Here is a 19,712-nt window from a genome sequence, read left to right as displayed (position 1 = left end):
GTGACAAAGGAGAGAAAATGAGAAAACAAAAAAGAGAACGAGGAAGAAATAAAACAACCTGAACGAAAGCAATACGTGTAAAGAAATAAAAGATAAGTGGTTTCGTTACGTACGTTCTCTTTAAAATAGTCGCGTCTATAAAAGAGAGAGAAAAAAAACAGAACTGAACAAACAAAACAAAACAAAACAAAAAATTATACGGGTGGTAACAAAAATAATAAAAAAAAAATCATGTATATATATTCCCTTTACCATGTGTGTCATCTAATTCCCCTCTTCAGTTTCCCCGTAAAATAAAACCCAGGGAACAAAACATTAAAAACAACAACAAACAAAAAAATACATACGGCTAATAACAAAAATAATAAAAAAAAGATCACGTATATATATTCGCTTTACCCGGTGTGTCATCTAATCCCCCACTTCAGTTCCCCCGTAAGATAAAACCAAGGAACAAAACACTAACCCAAGATCACAGCGTTTATAGATCCCTCCCATCAGCCAACCAGTCAGTCCGTCCGGTTACCTTGCGCTGATGCCTCTTATTATTGCGAGCCTCTTCCTCATACACAGACGCTTGCCCGAGCCACACAGGTGCGATCATTAGCGCTATCCGCGACACGATAGCCGGGGCGTCCGACACAGAAGGACAGTTTAGATCGCCTGATAGCAATATGTTAATGGAAAATGCCCTCGTTGTTAGATGCTGCCGGGGGAATAATATGTCCGGTTCTGTCGCACACTGATTCTCTCTCTCTCTCTCTCTCTCATTTCTCTCTCTCTCTCTCTCTCTCTCTCTCTCTCTCTCTCTCTCTCTCTCTCTCTCTCTCTCTCTCTCTCTCTCTCTCTCTCTCTCTCTCTCTCTCTCTCATTGGACAGGTAATAAGGACAAGTCAACATTCTAATTAAGTCAGCCAACCAGTTAGTCAGTCAGTCGGCTCGTCAGCTATATGACTGACAAACTGACAGGCAGGGTAACTTGTAGGCAGGAGAAAGGAGACGAAAGAGGAGAGAAATAAAAAACACCAACGAGCAAGAGCGAGTTATTACACTGATAATGCTGCGAAATAAATCCCAATCAGTCTTAAGCCCTGATGGATCGTGACCCGCTACACACCGTTGGTCCGAGTAATGAGGCAGCGGGGCGGAGCGGCGGGGGCAGGGTTGGTATTCTCAGACGCTTCCACCCCTCACATAAACTATTTCCAAAGGCTCAAAAGAAGATCAATCGCGTTCTAATGAGTGTTCTTGCAGGTTCATGGCACAAAATAATGATGAAACCACCAGAAGGGTTATAAAACTACCTCTGGAAATGCCCAGCACTCCTGCGAAAGCCTTGTTCAATGTGTGCGTTTGGCCGCCGAGATGTTTAAGAATATGGTTACATGCAGGCTCTAGCACGACCCGGTGACGGAGGCGGCGGCGGAGCTGTAGTGGGTGCCGGAGTAAGTTTTTTCCCATCGCTATGCTGCCTCGTGTGTGTGAGTGAACTGACTTTTTAAGTGAGCTTTTTTTTTTCCTTTCTCCCTTGCAAGTTTTCGGAGCCACCATCCACCTTGTTCTTTTGTTCTCTAATAATCTTGTTTCTCGTCCGTGTGAACCAGTAGACTTACGTATTGGATTTTTTTTTAATTGCAAGACTCCTTAATTAACTTTTTTTCCCCTTTGCTTTGTGGGGCTTTTGTTTACAGGACTTGATGGTGTTTTTGGTTGTCTGCTGTGCTCTCTCGTTGTTCTCTCTGCTCCGTGAGGGTGAACAGACAGACTTGTTGGGTAGACTTTCTTTACTGTACAAAATTCCTGGTCTTTAATTCCTTTTCTTTTGCTCTGTAGGTCTTCTGTTCCCACGACTCTAGACAAGATGCTGTTTGCCCTGTGGTGATGCCCCGTGGGTGTGAACAAACTGATTGGGTGAGGTTTACTGAACTTATAAGACTGTAGGCACTTTATCTTCAGTCTTCCTAAAGATCTATAATTATTTTGTTTCCACGAGTCGAAGTGGTAGTCTTTATGTGCTTTGTGTGTATAAAGTTAAAGAAACGTATTGAATAAGCTTTTGTTTTTAGCATGTAAGACTAGGCATGTCAGACGCTAGGCACCTTATGTTTTGTTTCCTTATAGGTATTTGGTTTCCAAGAGTATAGATGGTATTTTTGTTTCTCTATGAGTATTTTGTTTCCAAGAGTATAGATGGTATTTTCGTTTCCCTATGAGTATTTTGTTTCCAAGAGTATAGATGGTATTTTTGTTTCCCTATAAGTATTTTGTTTCCAAGAGTATGGATGGTATTTTTGTTTCCCTATAAGTATTTTGTTTCCAAGAGTATAGATGGTATTTTTGTTTCCCTATAAGTATTTTGTTTCCAAGAGTATGGATGGTATTTTTGTTTCCCTATAAGTATTTTGTTTCCAAGAGTATAGATGGTATTTTTGTTTCCCTTTGAGTATTTTGTTTCCAAGAGTATAGATGGTATTCTTTATTCTTTCTGTGATAATACTTCGTGTGCATGAGGTTACACGTCGTACAAGATGCGGTTTTGTCTTTGTTTGTGGCGTGCGAAAGTCATGACACTATTCCACTTTTCTTGCCTCCTGTTTCCAAGACGCCAGGAGGTATTTTTCCCGTGGCAGTGACTCGCATGCGTGGGAAATAATCTATTTAATGGGTGCGCTTTTTTTATTATTTGCAACTCCTGAAGCAATTTTCTTTTTCTCTGCAAACCTCCTGAAGCAATTTTTTTCTCCTTTATGCTTTCAAACCTCATATTCTCAAGACGCGAAGTGGTGGTTTTTTTTTCCCCCTGTGGTAATAATGCCTCGTTTGCATGTGTGAACTAACCGACTTTTTGGGTGAGCTTCTTTTAACTTGTAAGGCTCCTAATCTTCTCTTTCCCTCGCCCTATCAACCTGCTATTAAAAATTACAAGTGATATTCTTCATGTGATTATGCTTCGTATTTGTGAACTAACCGACTTTTGGGGCGATTTTTTTCCTTTTTAACCATTGCAAGACTTTTGAAGCAGGTATTCTATTATCAACGTATATCCCGTAAGTCTCCAGTTCCGATGACTTTGAGCGGTGACTTTTTTGGGCAGTTTTTCTTTTTAAAAATTGCTAGACTTCTTCAGCAGTTATTTCTTTTGTCTACCCATTGCAAGACCAGTCATTCTTTTGTCTTTCTCCCGTAAGCCTCCCGTTCCCAAGACATCTGCGGATTTCTAAAGCTGTTATTCTTGTCTCTCTTTCCCGTAAGCCTCCTGTTCCCAAGGCTCTGAGCGGTGTGTTCTCACGTGAAAGCATACACAGCGGTAAGTGACACCCGCTCTCGAGGCAAGAATCAAACCAGAGCGGCGTTTAAACAAGTGGAGAAAGGCATGCACTGAAGACTTAAAGGCCATACTTTTTTGCACCACCCGAACTCTTAACTCCGAGATAAACACACCTTCTGGAGAGGCTAAGGGAGATTAAAATGGCGTAGATACTAATTCCCCTGTCGTTTACTTATTTAAAAGGGCGGACTTGCGAGTAATCAACAGAGTAACTGAGGTGAGTGGATGCATGGGGGGAGGGGAGAGGAAGGTAGGAGGAGGAGGTGGGAGAGGTGGAGAGGGGAGGGCCAGAAGCGATAAGATCCAGCCTCACCCCCGTCGACCCTCCGCACAAAAACTGGTAAAATAATTCCAGTGGAGGTAAAAAGAGAGCGTTGAGGCGCCTCGCAGATTGGGACGGGAGGCGGCCGACTGGGGCGCGCTGGGGGCAAGGCTGGGGTATGCTGGGGACGAACTGGGGAATGCTGGGGAAGAGTCTTCTTTAAGGAAGGTCATGAAGAGTTGAAACTTGGGTCGGAAATAATTGTTTACTAATACACACCAATCATAAATTTGGTTGATGTTTGTTATAGGTATTTGCCGGCCCGTGAATCAATGCATTACTGAAGAAAGTTAAGGATATGTTAGAAACGACCTGGAGTGAGCTTGGCTGGGTCGGGTTGGTACTGCTGGGCCACGCGAGGGGAGGGAGGGAGGGAGGTGTGTGGATACAAGGGAAGAAAGTAGAAATTAGTAGGCGGTCAACATGTTGTCGCTGCTTCTTACATTCATTGTCACAGGAGTATTAAGTCCCTATTTTGTTGGTGTCATATTTATTTGTCCGCCCTTAAATCGGTGCTTGATATTTTCTCTGCGGAACACTGAAATATTTCCACATAGTAAGCGCGATTACTTGTTTAGTTAAGGCACAAGATATTCACACTGCTCGGTAACGAAACTTTTGGGAATTTTTAACTAAAAAAAATCAACAGTTGTATAAGCATTAATTTCAGAAGTAAAAGACACTGATATTGAATATGCTTAGAATTCTAACACTAGTTTTTCCCTCATGCAAAAAAAAATATCGCGGAGAGGAGCAGAAACACAAGGTCAGACAAGGAGACGAGAGCACTTCAAGCCTCGGGTCTGAGCACTCTCCTCCACAAACGCGAGAACCGCAAACCGCGAGAAAACTCCAAAATTAAGTTAGATATTAAAAGAAGGTCATTCATAGTCTTAAAATTGAGATAAGAGCCAACCGCAGGACTGGTATTAAAAGTAAGTTAATATCTTAAATCACAGGAGCCGCGAGTGGGGAGGGAGAACGTTTAATTCCGATGTAGTGGCTGAAAAGAGAAAACCAGTTAAGAACAAGATATTAAAGTAAATGACTCTCACTCCACCTCCACCTGCGCCTCCACCTCCCCGAGGCACGCTTGTACCCAGATGGGGAGAAAAAATGGCAAAAAATGAGCGAGGGTGATCCGTGGGAAATTTTAGAGGCGAGCCAGAATACTGGAGTAGATTGGGGCATGCGAGTGAGTATTTGGGAGGAGAGACGAGAAGACGGAGACAGATAAAAAGGCAGATAGACACAAAATACAAGTACAGAAAGGTAAGAGAACATACACATACAGGAGTAGATTGGGGCATGCGAGCGAGTACTTGGAAGGAGAGACGAGAAGACGGAGACAGACAGAAAGGCAGATAGACACAAAATACAAGTACAGAAAGGTAAGAGAACATACACATACAGGAGTAGATTGGGGCATGCGAGCGAGTACTTGGAAGGGGAGACGAAGAAACAGAGACATGTGTTAAGGCAGATGGACACAGGCGATAAAAGTACAGAAAGGCAGGAACACATACACATAATTGACATTTGCTCAAACACACCAAAAAAAAGACATACAGACGGAGAAACAAGAAAGTGAAAGACTCAGAGAAAGGCACACAGACAGATACTTATAACGTATGTGTATCTTGTAAAGGGGCTGGCAATTAGGTAATCCGTAGTAATAACAAACCCAGAAGGGCGAAAACGTTAGCTAAGAAATATATCGTCCCGCCTACATGCCTTGAGTGGGAGAAGTTTCGTCACAAAAAAAGTTTAAGGCCATTATCTAGTGAGTAATAAAAAGCGATGATTCTGCTCAGTAAAGGAGTAAGCGAACCTCTGGACAGACACTGGTTTCGGAGGCAACTACAGTTACCTTCCAAAGGCCAAGACGAAGACACGAGCACTACGACAACGGGAAACATGACTACGAAAATGTACTACAACAAACAAGGAGACTACACGAATACTACGACTACAAACAGAGCGGAGACACGATGAAGACGATCGAGACAAACAGGATGGGATTGACCAAACGTTGCAACCAGGAGGAAGATCACAAAAATACGACAGCGATGACCGAGACCCCAACTGCAGATACCTCCCAGATAAAGATTGTGAGACTAACGAAGATAACCACAACAAGCTCGATAACTACGACGTATCATGATTAGCAACTGAAAGACGATAAAAACATGGCGGTGATAACGAAAAGAGCGACGATCAAGACCCCAACTTCAGATACCTCCCAGATCGAGATTGCGAACTGAACGGAGATAGCCACAACAAACTCGATAACTACGACGGAACATTATAAGCAACTATAAGACGATAAAAAACACGGTGACTATAACTAAGAGAGACCACGACAACGATGATCACCGCGACGGATACAGATCGACGAAGATAACCACAATACACTCAATAGCTACGACGTAACATTATTAGCAACTGGAAGATGATAAAAACACGACTGCAATATAGACGGGAGACCACGACAACGATGATCAGTGACGAAAATAGATCCCGACTACGATAAAGACCATGTAAATCAAGAATGTGGAGACGAAGAGCATACCATGAGAACTACAAGACCTCCATCAGACCCACACCGAGAGGACGCACACACACCCCTAGCCTCGCTAAGGTGACGGAGCGTATCTGCGGGAGTACAATGGACACGCATCACCGGTCACCGCGGCGGAGAGCGCTAACAAGGGTCGTTTGTGAGGGTGCAGAGAGAGTGAGTCGACGGTGTGTCAGTGGGGACCCTCGCAGGCCTCTGGATCCCTGTGACTCCCCCTTCCCCCACGTCACGCCCCGAGCAAGTGCAGGATTGAATTATTGACCAGAGTATTACAGAGTGGATATACCCGACGGAGCTTTGAACTTCAGCGGATGCTTATCACACTAATGGGCATATATGTGTTTTCTTGAGTGGGAAAAAAACTTCGATACTTGAGGTAAAGGGATTAACAGTAAGAGATTTTTAAGTTTACACAAGCGTCTCTTTAGGATTTCATTTGTCACTTTAACTGGTGCCGTTAATCATGAGGCATTAGACAAACACGACCCTGGGATGGCGGTGGTGGCTGGTGGCTGCATGGCGGGGGCGAGGCGGTAGGATGGTAGTGGTGGTGGCGACGAGGCGATAAGCTGCTAACAAGTGGTGGGACTGCCTTCGCCGCCACGCCCGTGTACCTGCATTAATCACCTTCATTGTCCATACATCATGTGCGCGTCGCGATAGCGTGTGTGTCCTTCCGTCAGCGCAGGGCCACCGCGACGGCCGCCCCCCGCCGCTCATCCGTCAGCTTTATCTTGAGTGTTTATTATTTTTACTGCGCTGCCAATGACACTGCCACCCTGCACGTCCCCGCCCCGTCCACACACACACACACACACACACACACACGCACACAGACTCCCCCCTCCCCAACATTAACCGTCACCCACCCATCCACCAATGCACCTCCTTCCCTCCCTCCCACCCCCTCTCCCTCCCTCCCTGCACCGCCTGAACCTTACCAGCGTGAATGAACCTCCACTTTTGTATTTAGTTTATCTCGGTGCATTTAATTATTGTTTTTGTGTGTGGCCGAGAGCAAACATAAACACGCCCGGATACACATGACCGCCGCTCACCGTCCACACCGATAGAGCGTCCTCGTCACCTCGCTGTCTGAACTCGCTCATGAATTTACATCGAGAGACTTAATTGAGCTCCTGTCCCTCGCTTGTCGCTGCCACGATAGAGAAAATAATAAAACACGTCCACGCCTTTTTTACTCTTCGCCTCTGCCTCCTATTTCTTGACCAAAGGTAAAAATAGGTAAAGTAATTAAATTAGGGGAGGCGGTGGCTGAATGGGCAGTGTGCTGGCGTGGCGTCCAGGAGGATGCAGGTTCGCGTCCAACCCGCCGCTACAAGCTGGCAATTTTTCAGTCATTGCCGACTGCCCTAAGACTACTCACATGCTGCCCTGAAGACCACTTATCAACCAGAGCTTAAGAGTCTCTCTAAAAAGAGGATCAAAGAGGCGCTCTGGGGGGCAGCATGAGCCAAGTAATATTTCGCCATTATAAACATTTGCCTGCTCCAAAACAGGCTGGGGCCGACCACCAGGCCCCACTAAAAAAAAACTACCGGCGACATAGGCTAAACGTTATTAAAAAATCCTCTTTCTTTTCTGCCTTCTTATCTTGATCATTTAAACTCCGGGAGAAGATAAAACGACACATTTCTCTATCTGTATATCTATCTATTTTTCTCTCCTGCCTTGACTAATGCACCCGGAGAAACACATTGACTAAGTGGATATTATCGTGTTTCTCGTCGCTGCTGTTCTCGCGTGCTGGGTAAGGGTCGGTAGGCGGTGAGGAAGGCGGGAGGCGTCGAGGCAGGGCGCAGAATGCAGTACCTGGGTGAGTGGCGACGTGGTGATTGATGGATGCTTAGTATTTCTTTATCGTTCCATCATTTTCTTCCATCTTTCTTCATTTTTCGCAGTTCTCTTTATTTTTCTCCCTCAGTATGTTTTAGGTTAGCTGTTGTTCGTGATTTGCTATGAGTAATAAAGCCAAAAGTGTCTAATAAAGTGCTTAATATTTTTTTTCTTTCTTCTTCAGCTTTGACGCCGCTTCCTTACCTGTCCCCTTTCCCCCCGTGCACGCCACCTTCGTGAACTCAACAATTAGTCCTCAGGTAAGCGTTTCATAGACCCTTTATTATATTTCAGGTAATAAGCGAAGCGAGGAGGAGGATTTTCTTCACGCAGAAGTAAGTAGTCAACAAGTTTAGGATTTTGCCTTTTTTAGGTTTATAATGTAAGGTTTGGGGGGAGGAAGAAACCTGAATTCGCTGGTGGAAATGTCTCGTGTTTCTTTGGCTGTTTTGAAAGTGTGATGAAGTTTGTTGCTGAACGTCACTGACTTTACCTGGCTTTACCTGTCGCCGTCATTATCAGGTAAATTCGCTCTGACAGGTGGGAAAAACTTTTACTAATTGACGAAACCATTTGCATGTCGCGGAACAAAGGAGGGAGGCCATCGTTCAGGCGGGAAGCTGCTCCTGCCCTTTGTTGTTAACTCTTACCACATTTTCTCGTAAATGATGAACGTTTACGATTCATTACACTTGTTACCCTCGGCCCCAGAAAGCCATAACGTTCATGAGGAATGTTCTTGGGGAGACAGTCGAGGAGAATTCCCTTTTAGCCTGAACCTGTAAAAAATGTTAAAATGTTGGCTAAATTTGCATTGTATGATGAACGACTAAAGTGGACTTGGCGTTTCATTTGCACGTTTTGCGATTCTGAGGTTAAGTGCATTGCTGGGCGGGGCGGAGAGGTTGGGGAGGGACAGAGTGAGGCGGCAGAGAAAGTAAAGACGTGTTACTGTGACAGGAGCGACAGAACGTGGAAGGCGGCGAGCTCTAATGCAGTACATGTAATTATTTTTGACACAGCGGGAGATGTTATTCTCTTGGGTCAGAGCTCGGCGGATTTAGGGCATGGGCTGGGAGGTAAAGGGGATGCTACGGAGACAGAACATGTTAGGTGACGGAATGGAGAGCAGCATACTAAATATAGCACAGCGTGGGGTGTCACTGTTATGCGTGGTGGGGCCGGTGAGCTGCTACGGGGAAACGGTGGTAATACAGGTGATGCCATAGCCGGAGAACTGCCTTAAACGGCTCGGAGATGTGCGAAGTACCTCTAAAAACTAACCACTTGCCTTGCCGACACCCTGCCAAGCCCATGTTCGCACGGCCTCGCACGCACGTAGGCAAAATAAAATAAAAGAAAACATCAGGTCATATTCGAGATGACATCGCTGCTAGTTGAGGCAATTTCTAAAATAATCAAGTGTTTAGGCCTCATTGCACATCACTTTATTCAATACAAAGCTCTCAGGAAAACTGGTTCCTTGATGTTAAACTCATTCGTATAATAATCTTCCTTGTTTGGCTGTACCGTTGCCCACCACACAACCCAAAGAAGCGAGGGGTGATGCCACGGGAAGGTGTGTGTGTGTGTGTGTGTGTGCGTGTGCGTGTGCGTGTTGATGTTTGTTTCTTTCTGTGTGTTTTTACAGCAAGGGAGGCGGCTCAAGGGCAAAAAACAAAAAAACAGCAACAAAAAAAGCCCGCTAGACGATACTCCGACAGAAGAAATTAGAACGAAGGTCAGAGAGGTCAGTTTCGGGTGAGGAGAGAGTGTGGTGATGTTTCTTTGTTTGTTTGTGTGTGTGTTTTCCGCGCGTGTTTTTATTCGTATGTATCTTTGTCGTAGTGCGTCGGGCGATGTCCTTATAAGCAAAGAAAGCTTGCCTAATGGGAGACCTGGAGACCGTGTGCCAGACCGTGGTCCTCGTTCTTAGTGTCCTGTGACTTGGTTCTGCCTGATGGAGTTTTCTTTATTTCTCTTTTCTCTTTTTTTTCTATTTCTGTATTTCTCTCCTGTCTGTTTCTTTCTCTCTCTCTCTCTCTCTCTCTCTCTCTCTCTCTCTCTCTCTCTCTCTCTCTCTCTCTCTCTCTCTCTCTCTCTCTCTCTCTCTCTCTCTCTCTCTCTCTCTCTCTCTCTCTCTCTCCTCCCCCCTCTCTTCCCCCCCTCCTTCCATCCCTCTCCCTCCCACTCCCCCAACATACCCGTTAACACGCTGCCACTGTCAAAAGTTACTCATTTGAGGGCTTGTTAGAGGTACTTCCTTACATAGCCAAAGAAGCCTTACCGAGAGGCGCTCAAAAGGATGATGTTTACATTAGTCAGCCCGCCGCCTCGCCTCGCCGCGCCGCACCCTCCCCTGCCTGCCTTGTATGGGCGTAACGTAGAAGCTCTTGGGACACTCGGCGGGCGCTCGGGTATACAGCGTTTTCTTCAGCCCGTTTCCTGCCATGGCCCGTTACTGGTAGCTTGGTGTCCGAGGCGCGGAAAGGTCATGTAATAGTACTCCTCAATGTCGAGGTTCCGAGGCGCGGAAAGGTCATGTAATAGTAGTAGCATAAGCGACAACAATAGTAATATACGCCTCCGTGGTGCAGTGGTAAGCGTCCCTGACTGCGAATCTGCGGGTCTGAGTTCTGATTCCCAGCCTGGGCGGTCGGCGTGCAGCCCACCCAACTGTTCATTCAGCTTTCGGGATAGGCAAGTAATGGATACCTGAGGAAACCTGGGGAAGGTAAACTGTGGTAACCCGGATGTCACATGTCACCCGGATGCCCTGTGTTCCGGGGTAATAAGTTCTCTTCCACCTCAGACAAGGGACAAAGGGACGGAGATGAGATCCGCCACCACGCGTAGCTATAGCGTATGCTCCCACCTTTACCTTTAAGAGTAATGATAACAGTATTGGTGCAGTACTCGGTTTACTCTTATAATGAAGGTCAAATAAGCCTAGACTAAATGGTGCCTGTACTGTATTTCCGCCTCGAACGGCCCTTCATGCTAATCTTATAACCAGTTTGTAAAGCATCATTAACACGAGCCACCACTGTCTGCCTGCTGGACGGAAACATAAAAGGCGTCCATTAATAAGTGACTTAACCCTGGCCGTGTGGCATACTGAGGGGCGCGGTACTAATGCGCTAAAGCACCTCACTCACCGATGATAATGTATTTTTTGGTACGTTCAGAGGGATATATTTGACCCAGATGATTGATGTGCTTTTTTTTACAGCAAGGGAGCGGTGAGTAGCGGCCTTTTTTTTCTCTCTGCACTCTTTTTGTTGCCCTTGAGCCGTCTCCTTTGCTGTAAAAAGAAAAAGGCAGCAGCTCAAGGGCAAAAAAATAAAAACAGCAACAAAAAAAGGACACTAATCGCTGCGCCAACAAAAGAAAAGCGAACAAGACCCCAAAAGAAAGATCAATTTCGGGAGAGAAGGCTTAGAATTAGCTACAGGAAAATAGAAATACACCATTTCTTACCCGCATTTATTACAAAAAATAATATGATAATAAAAAAAAGAACATGTACAATAGATTCCGTGTGTCATTATTTACTCGTCACCCCTGCCAAGCCTCGCCCTTCGCTGTGGTTGCCCCCTCCTCCGCCTCCCCCGGTGCCCGCAGCGACCCTACCTCTCTCCGAAACACTCCGAGGAGGTGAGAAGGGACTGGAATGAATAAGGAGAAACAACCGCTGGGAATAAAGAAATGGGCAAGAAACTGAAGGAGGTAATGAGATAGAAAGGGGAGGGCGAGGAGGTAAGAAGGGATTGGAATGGATTAACAGAGACAAGAATAAGTGATGAGAGAAATGGACAAAGGAACTGAAGAAGGTAAGAGAACAGGAGTCTCCATGGATGGATTAAAATGGGTGTGAAGAGACGGGTATGGGTAGGGGAGGGCTGGAATCAGTGAAGAAGGACTAGGATGGGTAAGGAGTGAAATGGGCAAAGAAACTGAAGAAGGCAAGAGAACAGGAGTAAGTATGGATGGATTGAAATGGGTGTGAAGAGACGGGTATAGGTAAGGGAGGGCTGGAGTCAGTGAGGAAGGACTGGGATGGGTAAGGAGATGAATAAGTCTCTAAGGAGGCATTGGAATAAATAAGAGGGGACTGGAATGGGTAAAGGAGGGAATGAGTCTGTAAGGAAGCATTGAAATAGGTAAGAATGGATAGAAATGGATAGGGAAAGGCTTGAGTTTGTATAAAAGAAACATTGGAAGAGGTAATAAGGGACTGGAATGGGAAAGGAACCGCTGAAGTCTACGGGAGAATCGGAAAAGAAAAGGGGTGGAGGGAGTTTGCTTCGGAGGGCAGAGGAAGGGTACCGTGATCCTGACCTGACGTGTTCCCTTCTCTCCCTCACCATCCCGGCAGCGGTGAGGACAGGTTTGAGTGGGTGGGTATGGCGGTGAGAGGAGGGAGGGGGTGGCGGGGCTAATTGCAATAAGGTAGGGCGGTGTAAAGGCGGGAGGGGCGAGGAGAGATGGAGCGGGGCGGGGCGCGGGTGGGATGGGGCAGGAGGGCCTGAGAGGGCGAGGCTGGGCGGCAGGATCGCTAGCACACCTACATTTACGGTGCACAAAAACTCACTTCTCGCGTACTTTTTTTGTACTTATGGCACAACCACATGCGATCACGGGGACACGGCGCGACGCACACGATAATTGAGACGCTCACGCCGACTGGCCACCTAAGCACAGGTTTGGCCGCGTACACAGACACGTGCATGCCTTGACGGCCGTGAGGACCCGAATATTGAGTACGTACAGATAGAAACTGCATATCATTATCTGCAGTCTAAAATAATGGGTCAAAAAAGCATTTCTCTCACTAATTTAGCTTTTAGTGACCTACAACCTGGATTTACATCTTAATGAAGTTATCGTAACTGACTCTTGCATATCTCGGGGTAATTATGTACAGTTGAATAACATTTTTCCGCTTATTCTGATATTGCAAGTTCAGCGCCGGTCCTGACGAAACGTATATCTAATATACAATTTACACAATCACCTGATAGTGTGTTATCTTTTGTTTTAGTAGCGAAGGTTGAATACAGTGTTCTTTATGCTCGACCCAAGAAAAGTGTCGACTTTGTTTCTGTTGCCTAGACTAGAATCATCTCCGAGAAAGAAAACAAAACGAGATCGCTTAATGAAGGATAGTATTGCCTCGATTCGAGGACACAACCATTATTTCTAAAATATACTTTCTAAATGGGTTTTAGTTCCTGCGCTGGACAGCAAACCCTTCATGGGTGAGACAGCATATTACGTTAAGGAAAGTACCTCGGGGTCAGAGAAAGAGGGACAGGGCGGATGTAAGGAAAGGTGTGGGGAAGGAAGGAGCTGTAATGTTAATGAATCAATACGCAAATTATATTTCAGCTTTTCATTGTCAGAGATATTAAACGTTTAAACGTGTTTCAAAACGATCAGATCTGATGAGTTACATAAATACCCACAAACTGCCACGTCACCATACTTCTTTTTATACCCAAATCAATAAAGTGTGGTGTTCCACTGTCATTACGGGTATTTAATTAGCCCTGACAGTATATTTTCAGGTCAACAGTCTGAGTGCTGCCGGTGCAGCATCTCTTGTCTAGTAAGTCTCTCCGCTAGGAAGTGAGCGCCATGGCCTCTGTGTCTGGCGTCATGAGGAGGGCGAAGGGGTCGGCCTCGGCCAGGGCGGGGATGTCATCAAACGCGTCAAGGTTGTCCTCGAAGACGCAGGAGTCGTCAGAGAGCAGGTCACTCAGGTCGCTGCCGCTGCTCAGGGAGGTGCGAGGCAGCGTGGGGGACGCTGCGACCGATGCTGCGGGTGAAGCAAACTCCGGTGCCCCATTGGCGTTGTGGCCGACGTGGGCGGCGTAGTGGACGGGGCGGGCGTGGCCGTCCGGAGGAGCCGGGGAGCTGCTCATTGCTATTTCTGCCAAGTTCAAGCCGTCAAAGAACGTTATGTCCCCGGGGTGCCCGTCTTCCAGGATGTGTGACAGCGCCCTAATGTAACTGACGGCCAGCTTGAGGGTCGTGATCTTGGTCATGGCTGCTGCCGCGCGCCGACTGCAGAAGTCTGGCAGCACACGGCGAAGGGTTTCGAAGGCGTCGTTAATTTCTTTCATGCGGTGCCTCTCGCGCGCGTTGGCTGTCTTTCTTCTATACTTGGACAGTGGAGGGGGACGATTCTTAGAAGTCTTGAACTGCCGCTGTGGGATGTCCTCTCTGGTTCTCTCCAGCTGCAGCCGTCTGATGATAGTCCGGGGCCTCAGCCCATACTTCTCTGCCAACCGAGTGGGCCGGCGCTGCTCCACACAGTTACCGTCGTTGTTATTGTTATTACTGTCGGTACACGACGATACCTCCTCAGTCTGGTCCGTCTTCCCTGATTCCATCTTGTCGATCATATTTCACGACTACTGTCTTGTTCACCGACGCACCACCGTGGACACTAGAGATCACTATCTTGAGTACCGTTGAGTTTACCAAACACAAGAGAGAGCAAGCAGCCTTATACCTTCACTCAAACTTGTTTCAATCTACAAAACACCACTTTGGAGACCACATTAAACACGAGTCCTGCTGTGGCAGATAACCAGTCTCGCATTTGGCTTGGGCGCGCGGGCCCACCTGAAGGCTGGGGCTTCAAGTTCCTCACCCACACTGGCACTGACGGAGGAGCAGCGGACCACAGGAGCGATAATTACTCCGCGTATCACTTTTCACCGTCACATAAAGAATTGCTACACAGCCTCTGCTCGGCAGCAGAACGTTCGCGCCCCGTCATGATGCGGAGGCTCGCCTCTCTCTTGACACCACTAATTTGTTGCCATTTTTACTCCTGTCCAAATCGACATTAGCGTGTGTAGTTTTCTCCCAACTGACCGCCAATTAATTTAGGAGACAACCCGGCCGAGCACGCTGAATCTAGTTTTCTTTTGCGAAGGACTGACCACTGTAACACCACAATCAGCACCACCACCACCACAATCACCACAACAGCCACCACCTCGCTGACCGCTGGGCAGAGATTCTACGAAATTATTCGTCGTTTACTCAAGGTGATAAGCACACTGATAGTTTCATGAAGTTTCTCTTGATTACGACCTCGCTGCCAGTTTCTCAACATCAAAACGCCCTCACCGATACGTCATCCCTCTTTAATAACTTTATTCCACGAAGGCCGAGCTGTTGTTTCTGTAGAAGATGGCGATGAAAGTTATTGCTGTATCTTAATCATTAACTTAGTTCCTTTCACGTTACCCACTCACCAGTCCCATCAGAGTTTCGTCACTCACTATGATTATACCACACAAGAGTGAGGAGAACCACACTCAAAAAGTTCTAAATTTCAACAAGAGAGGGTGAGAGTTGAGGCTGCGTGATGTTGACAGGCACGGCTCCTCCCCACCACACTAGTACAGCACTGCACGGGGCGTGTCAGCCAAACCACTCACTTCGTCACTCAACACGATGTCCGCACACTCGAACTATTGGCACAGAATCAAGAGTCAGAGGTGCGTTACCATCCACTCTAATAAGTCGTTGAAAAGAATGAAAATGTTAAGAGTCTGTGCCAGTCCACTCAAGCAACATGTTACTTCCTTAGGAGGTGTTGATGGGAAGGAACGGAAGACTGCCACTCCTCTCGGCCCTCCCCTCCTCCCTCCACCTCATGCGCTGACACTTGCGGCGAGAATTTGTATGGCACCGGAAGGGACGTCAGCCACAGCCTTCAATGTCATACAGATGTGTCAGTTCTGGTTGTTCTGGCCTCGAGGTGTCAGACTCATGATTATTTCGTCACTGGACCCGCCGAGGATGTGTGCGTGACGAGGCTCACGACCCCTGTGACACGCTTGTCACTGTCCGGATCACGCCCACGAAGGTCTTGGCTGGCGTGCGTTATTCTTTCTCGTTGTGACAACAAGCAGGGGACCTGAAAACAGAGGGAAACTTAGATGTGCAGTCTTATCTTGATTATATCGCATATACTGTATTTTAAAGTACCTATGTATTTGTGATGTTAAATTTGCTTGTTTTAATAATGAGCACTATGGATTTTAAAGTTAAACATTATTAGAAGGCGTCCGTCCGCTTTGTGTTCATTCAGCCCAGTCACACCTTTGCTGAAGCTACGGAAAGTGTGGAGGCGGCGGGAGGTCACTGTGAGCTGTCCTCCCGCGTCGAGGGCACAGCGACCACTGGTGCTGCCTGCCTCGCACCGTCGCACCTACCCACCGCCCCCTCAACCCACCGTCAGAACCCTCACCTCTGACGTCACGCCCCCCTCTCCGTACTTAGGCGAGCCTGGAAACTCTTTAGCACTATATTTTAGCGATTTCCTTTTATTTTTGCAAGTATAATATCGCGTTACATCACATCCCTCATACTGGTTAAAGTCTTCTCTCCGGCATATCGCAACGTGAAGGTGCATCCTCGGGCTGGGGTGTCTGAGTCTTGAAACTCGAGCAAGGGTGCCCCATCGAGCGGCCAGTTAGTGCCAGGCTCTTTAACAAGCAACTCACGCGTGAAGCTGTTAGTCCACCTGCCTAGATCGCACCTCCCCAACACATCCATGCTGACCTATGACTCCCCAGGTAGAGCAGGCGACAAAGCGGAGGGCCGAGAGTGGTCATAGCGTGCAGAAAAATGACTATAAACGAAGGAAACGATGAACGGATGGTAAATAGATGTGAAGATAGAGTTGAAGAAGGAAAAGAAGGAGGGCCGAGGGAGGTCATAGCGCACAGAACGATGACTATAAACGAGGGAGAAGATGAACGGATGACGAATAAAGAGTTGAAGAGGGAAAAGAAGGCAGGGGATAATGGCAATGTTAATGCCTCGACACAGTACAAGGCCGCCCCTCACAGCAGCACCACGCCCCTACTTACACCTCTCACGCCACGCCTGCTCTCTGCCTCGGCACGCACGCTCCTCTGCATGCGTTGGCCTCCAGGGCATGGCTCTATACATATGGATGTGTGCTAATACGTCTGATGAGATATATGATAACATTTTCATTCGTCTGTTCAATATTCTCTCGCCTCCTACTCGCTAGTGTGTGTGTGTGTGTGTGTGTGAGTGAGTGCGCACGTAAGTTTACGAGGTCTAAGTTTTGTGTCTATGTAGGCATGTGTTTTATATGTTAGTCGAAACAGTTCTTGCACGTAAAATCGGTCATGGCTCCCTAAGTGCTTATATATCGCTGCTCCACACCACCTTCACTTCAATGCCTACCATCACCCCCCTCACCCCCAGTACCAGCACCGCCATAGCTAAGAGCTGGCTGGCTCCCCAAGGCGTTGACTCGGCCCTCGTCTTCATAACCTCCCGATCAGTATCTCATCTTTTGCCGCCCGTCCTCTCCTCCGTCGTCGCTCCTCCCGCCTAGTGAATGATAGCCATAATTCTTTGCTTATTAACCGAGTTGATAATACTTGAAGTGGGGAGAAGAATTCTGTATTGAAAGTCTGTTTTTTTTTAGCATAGCCGCGATTCTGCAGCTGGCGGGTGCCTCTTCTTGCATCCAAGTTAACCGTCCTAGGGATTAGACCCGCCACCGGGTATTAGCCAATCATCCGGGGCCGCTTTTTTCTTCCCTGGTGTTGGTTTTTGTGCATCTCAAGAGTGTCTCCCTGGGACGCGCATCCTCGCCAACTGGATGGAGTTCAGTCACTTGCTGATTCGCCCCTTGGGTGTCCGGGGGAATCTTTCTTCTTACGGATGCAGTGTCCCTGCCTACGGTTAGTAGCCAGCTCAGTCCCCGATCTGGCTTGTAACTCTTTCCCGTAAAACTTTAATCTCGCCCAATACAAAATACAAGGTAGAGGCTGGGGTCGAGGGTGGGGAGACGAGGCAGCGCGATCCCCAGCGTATGCTGCCGTTGATTGATTGATTCGCTCATCCATCGGAGACAACCGTTCCTCTCTTTAAAAAAAAAAGAATAGTCCAAACCTACACATCGTGTTGCAGTAAACTCCACGAACATCTCTTTCGCCCTGAGTCTGTTCTTAATTAATAATGCTTAGGGAGGTTTAGAGGGCTATAGCCTCGTTATCTGGATGCTAAGAGGGACAAGAAAGGATTGACATTGTGCTGTTGTATCTCGCTCGCTCACTGACACAACTCACCCACGCTTCCTTTCTCAGGAAAAGCGACCTTTGTAAAACATATCCATTAAGTAGGAACAAATTGAAGGCAGGTTTTAGAAATATTATGACTGATCACCATCTGAGTATGCATTATGCGAAGAAGTCTTAGTAGAAGCAGGAGTAACGGGAAGGCTAAGAAGAAGTCTCTCTGTCTCTTGAGGTGTCGGGGGCAGCAGATGACGGTGGTGATGGTGGTGATGGAGGGATCAGAGCTAACATGCATGGCCACATACATTCACTGCAAGGAAATATTATCAAACAGGAATGGCTCTAACGCGTATGCCGCCATATCATTATGTTACTTTGTTCCCATTCTTCTGCCCTGCTGTAACTCGGAGGTTGCGAGTTCAATGTACAAGGCAGGATTTGGCAGAGAAGGAAAGGAAAAAAAATACAGCAGGAAGGGAGGCAGGAGGCGGGGGAAGGTAGGGACATAGTAGAAGACATCAGATACCGAAAACGGAGCCGTTCGTTAGACGTCATCATAATTGTGATTCGAATTTTCCGCCCACCCCGCCCGCCGCCCACCCGCCCCACGAACCCTTTAGAGAGCTGTTTGTGTTATGGTGCATCTTGGCCCCATCTTTTCTGCTGTTTGGTGTAACAAAAGGTTTTACATTCATCCAGGCTTAATATGTTTTCTTGGAGCGACAGGAACTCTGAAAATTAAATGTTGATTTTCTGTGGAAAAAGGCCAAGTGCGGCAGAAAATGTAACTATCCACTCGCTCCCTTCCCAGGCCGTGCCGTTTAGAGCAAGGGTAATATAGCATAATACATCCAGGGTCCCTCTATCGCCCTGAGTCTTATTAATAATACTGAGGGAGGTTTTAGAGGCCTATAGCCTTGTTATCTAGATGCAAGAGGGACAAGAAACACTGTGCTGCTGCCTCTCGTTACGAAAAGTTTCCAACAGCATTGTAGAGCCTGAGCAACAAATTGTTTTACAATACATATTGTTGACAATTATCAGTTCACCATGATAAAGTCTCGGGAAGTCTTCAGCCACATTTATCACCAAGAGCCCTATCAGCAGATGGTTTTACATAAGATTTCCACCAGATTGCCACAAACTTTTCAGTGTATACGAGACAAAGTGTCACGGACGGAACGTTACTAAAGCGGTGACGCGAAAGACTCTACGGTCACAGCCATCCATATTTTCATTGCTTAAGGGCTTTCATAATGGACCCAGAACAGATATATAATGCTACATCGCTCTAAAACAGTGCTTGTAATAAGCACGATAATCATTGTGTATCATAAGGAAATCTTTCCTCTCTCCCTCGCAGCCACTCCTTCTTTCCCACCCCGTTATACATCTGATTCTTCATTTATCACATTAGAGATTCATATTTTTTCCAACCCAGATTAGATTATTTTCAAATGCAATAGTCCTGACCATCAGCTCCCAAAGGAAAATTTAAAAAGTTTTCCTCACAGTATTTATTGAACAAGTCACTTT

At 46.8% G+C, this 19,712-nt stretch overlaps 1 protein-coding gene and 1 long non-coding RNA gene across 2 annotated transcripts in view; one reads left to right on the top strand and one right to left on the bottom strand.

Annotated features, from left to right (window-relative positions):
• The window catches only part of LOC127004242 (uncharacterized), a 49,191-nt gene that overhangs the window by 25,644 nt on the left and 3,835 nt on the right, over positions 1-19,712 (top strand). The window contains exon 3 of the long non-coding RNA XR_007757707.1: positions 8,273-8,348. This is a non-coding gene — a long non-coding RNA (uncharacterized LOC127004242). The remainder of the gene's footprint in view (positions 1-8,272; positions 8,349-19,712) is intronic.
• On the bottom strand, positions 11,976-16,320 carry LOC127004241 (achaete-scute complex protein T5-like). The gene is made up of 2 exons (XM_050871801.1): positions 16,216-16,320; positions 11,976-16,030 (listed from the first exon to the last, which is right to left on the bottom strand). The coding sequence occupies exon 2, from the start codon at positions 14,496-14,498 to the stop codon at positions 13,713-13,715; it is 786 nt and encodes a 261-aa protein (XP_050727758.1). The 5' UTR covers positions 14,499-16,030; positions 16,216-16,320; the 3' UTR covers positions 11,976-13,712.

Source organism: Eriocheir sinensis, chromosome 27 (genome assembly GCF_024679095.1).
Source record: "Eriocheir sinensis breed Jianghai 21 chromosome 27, ASM2467909v1, whole genome shotgun sequence".
In the NCBI taxonomy this organism is placed as follows: Eukaryota; Metazoa; Arthropoda; class Malacostraca; order Decapoda; family Varunidae; genus Eriocheir; species Eriocheir sinensis.
Note: the sequence above shows the minus strand (reverse complement) of the source record. Positions and strands in the feature narration are given on the sequence as shown.

Bases quoted from the DNA above. Each gene is read 5' to 3' on its own strand.
- LOC127004241 (XM_050871801.1), bottom strand. From the start codon at position 14,498: ATGATCGACAAGATGGAATCAGGGAAGACGGACCAGACTGAGGAGGTA.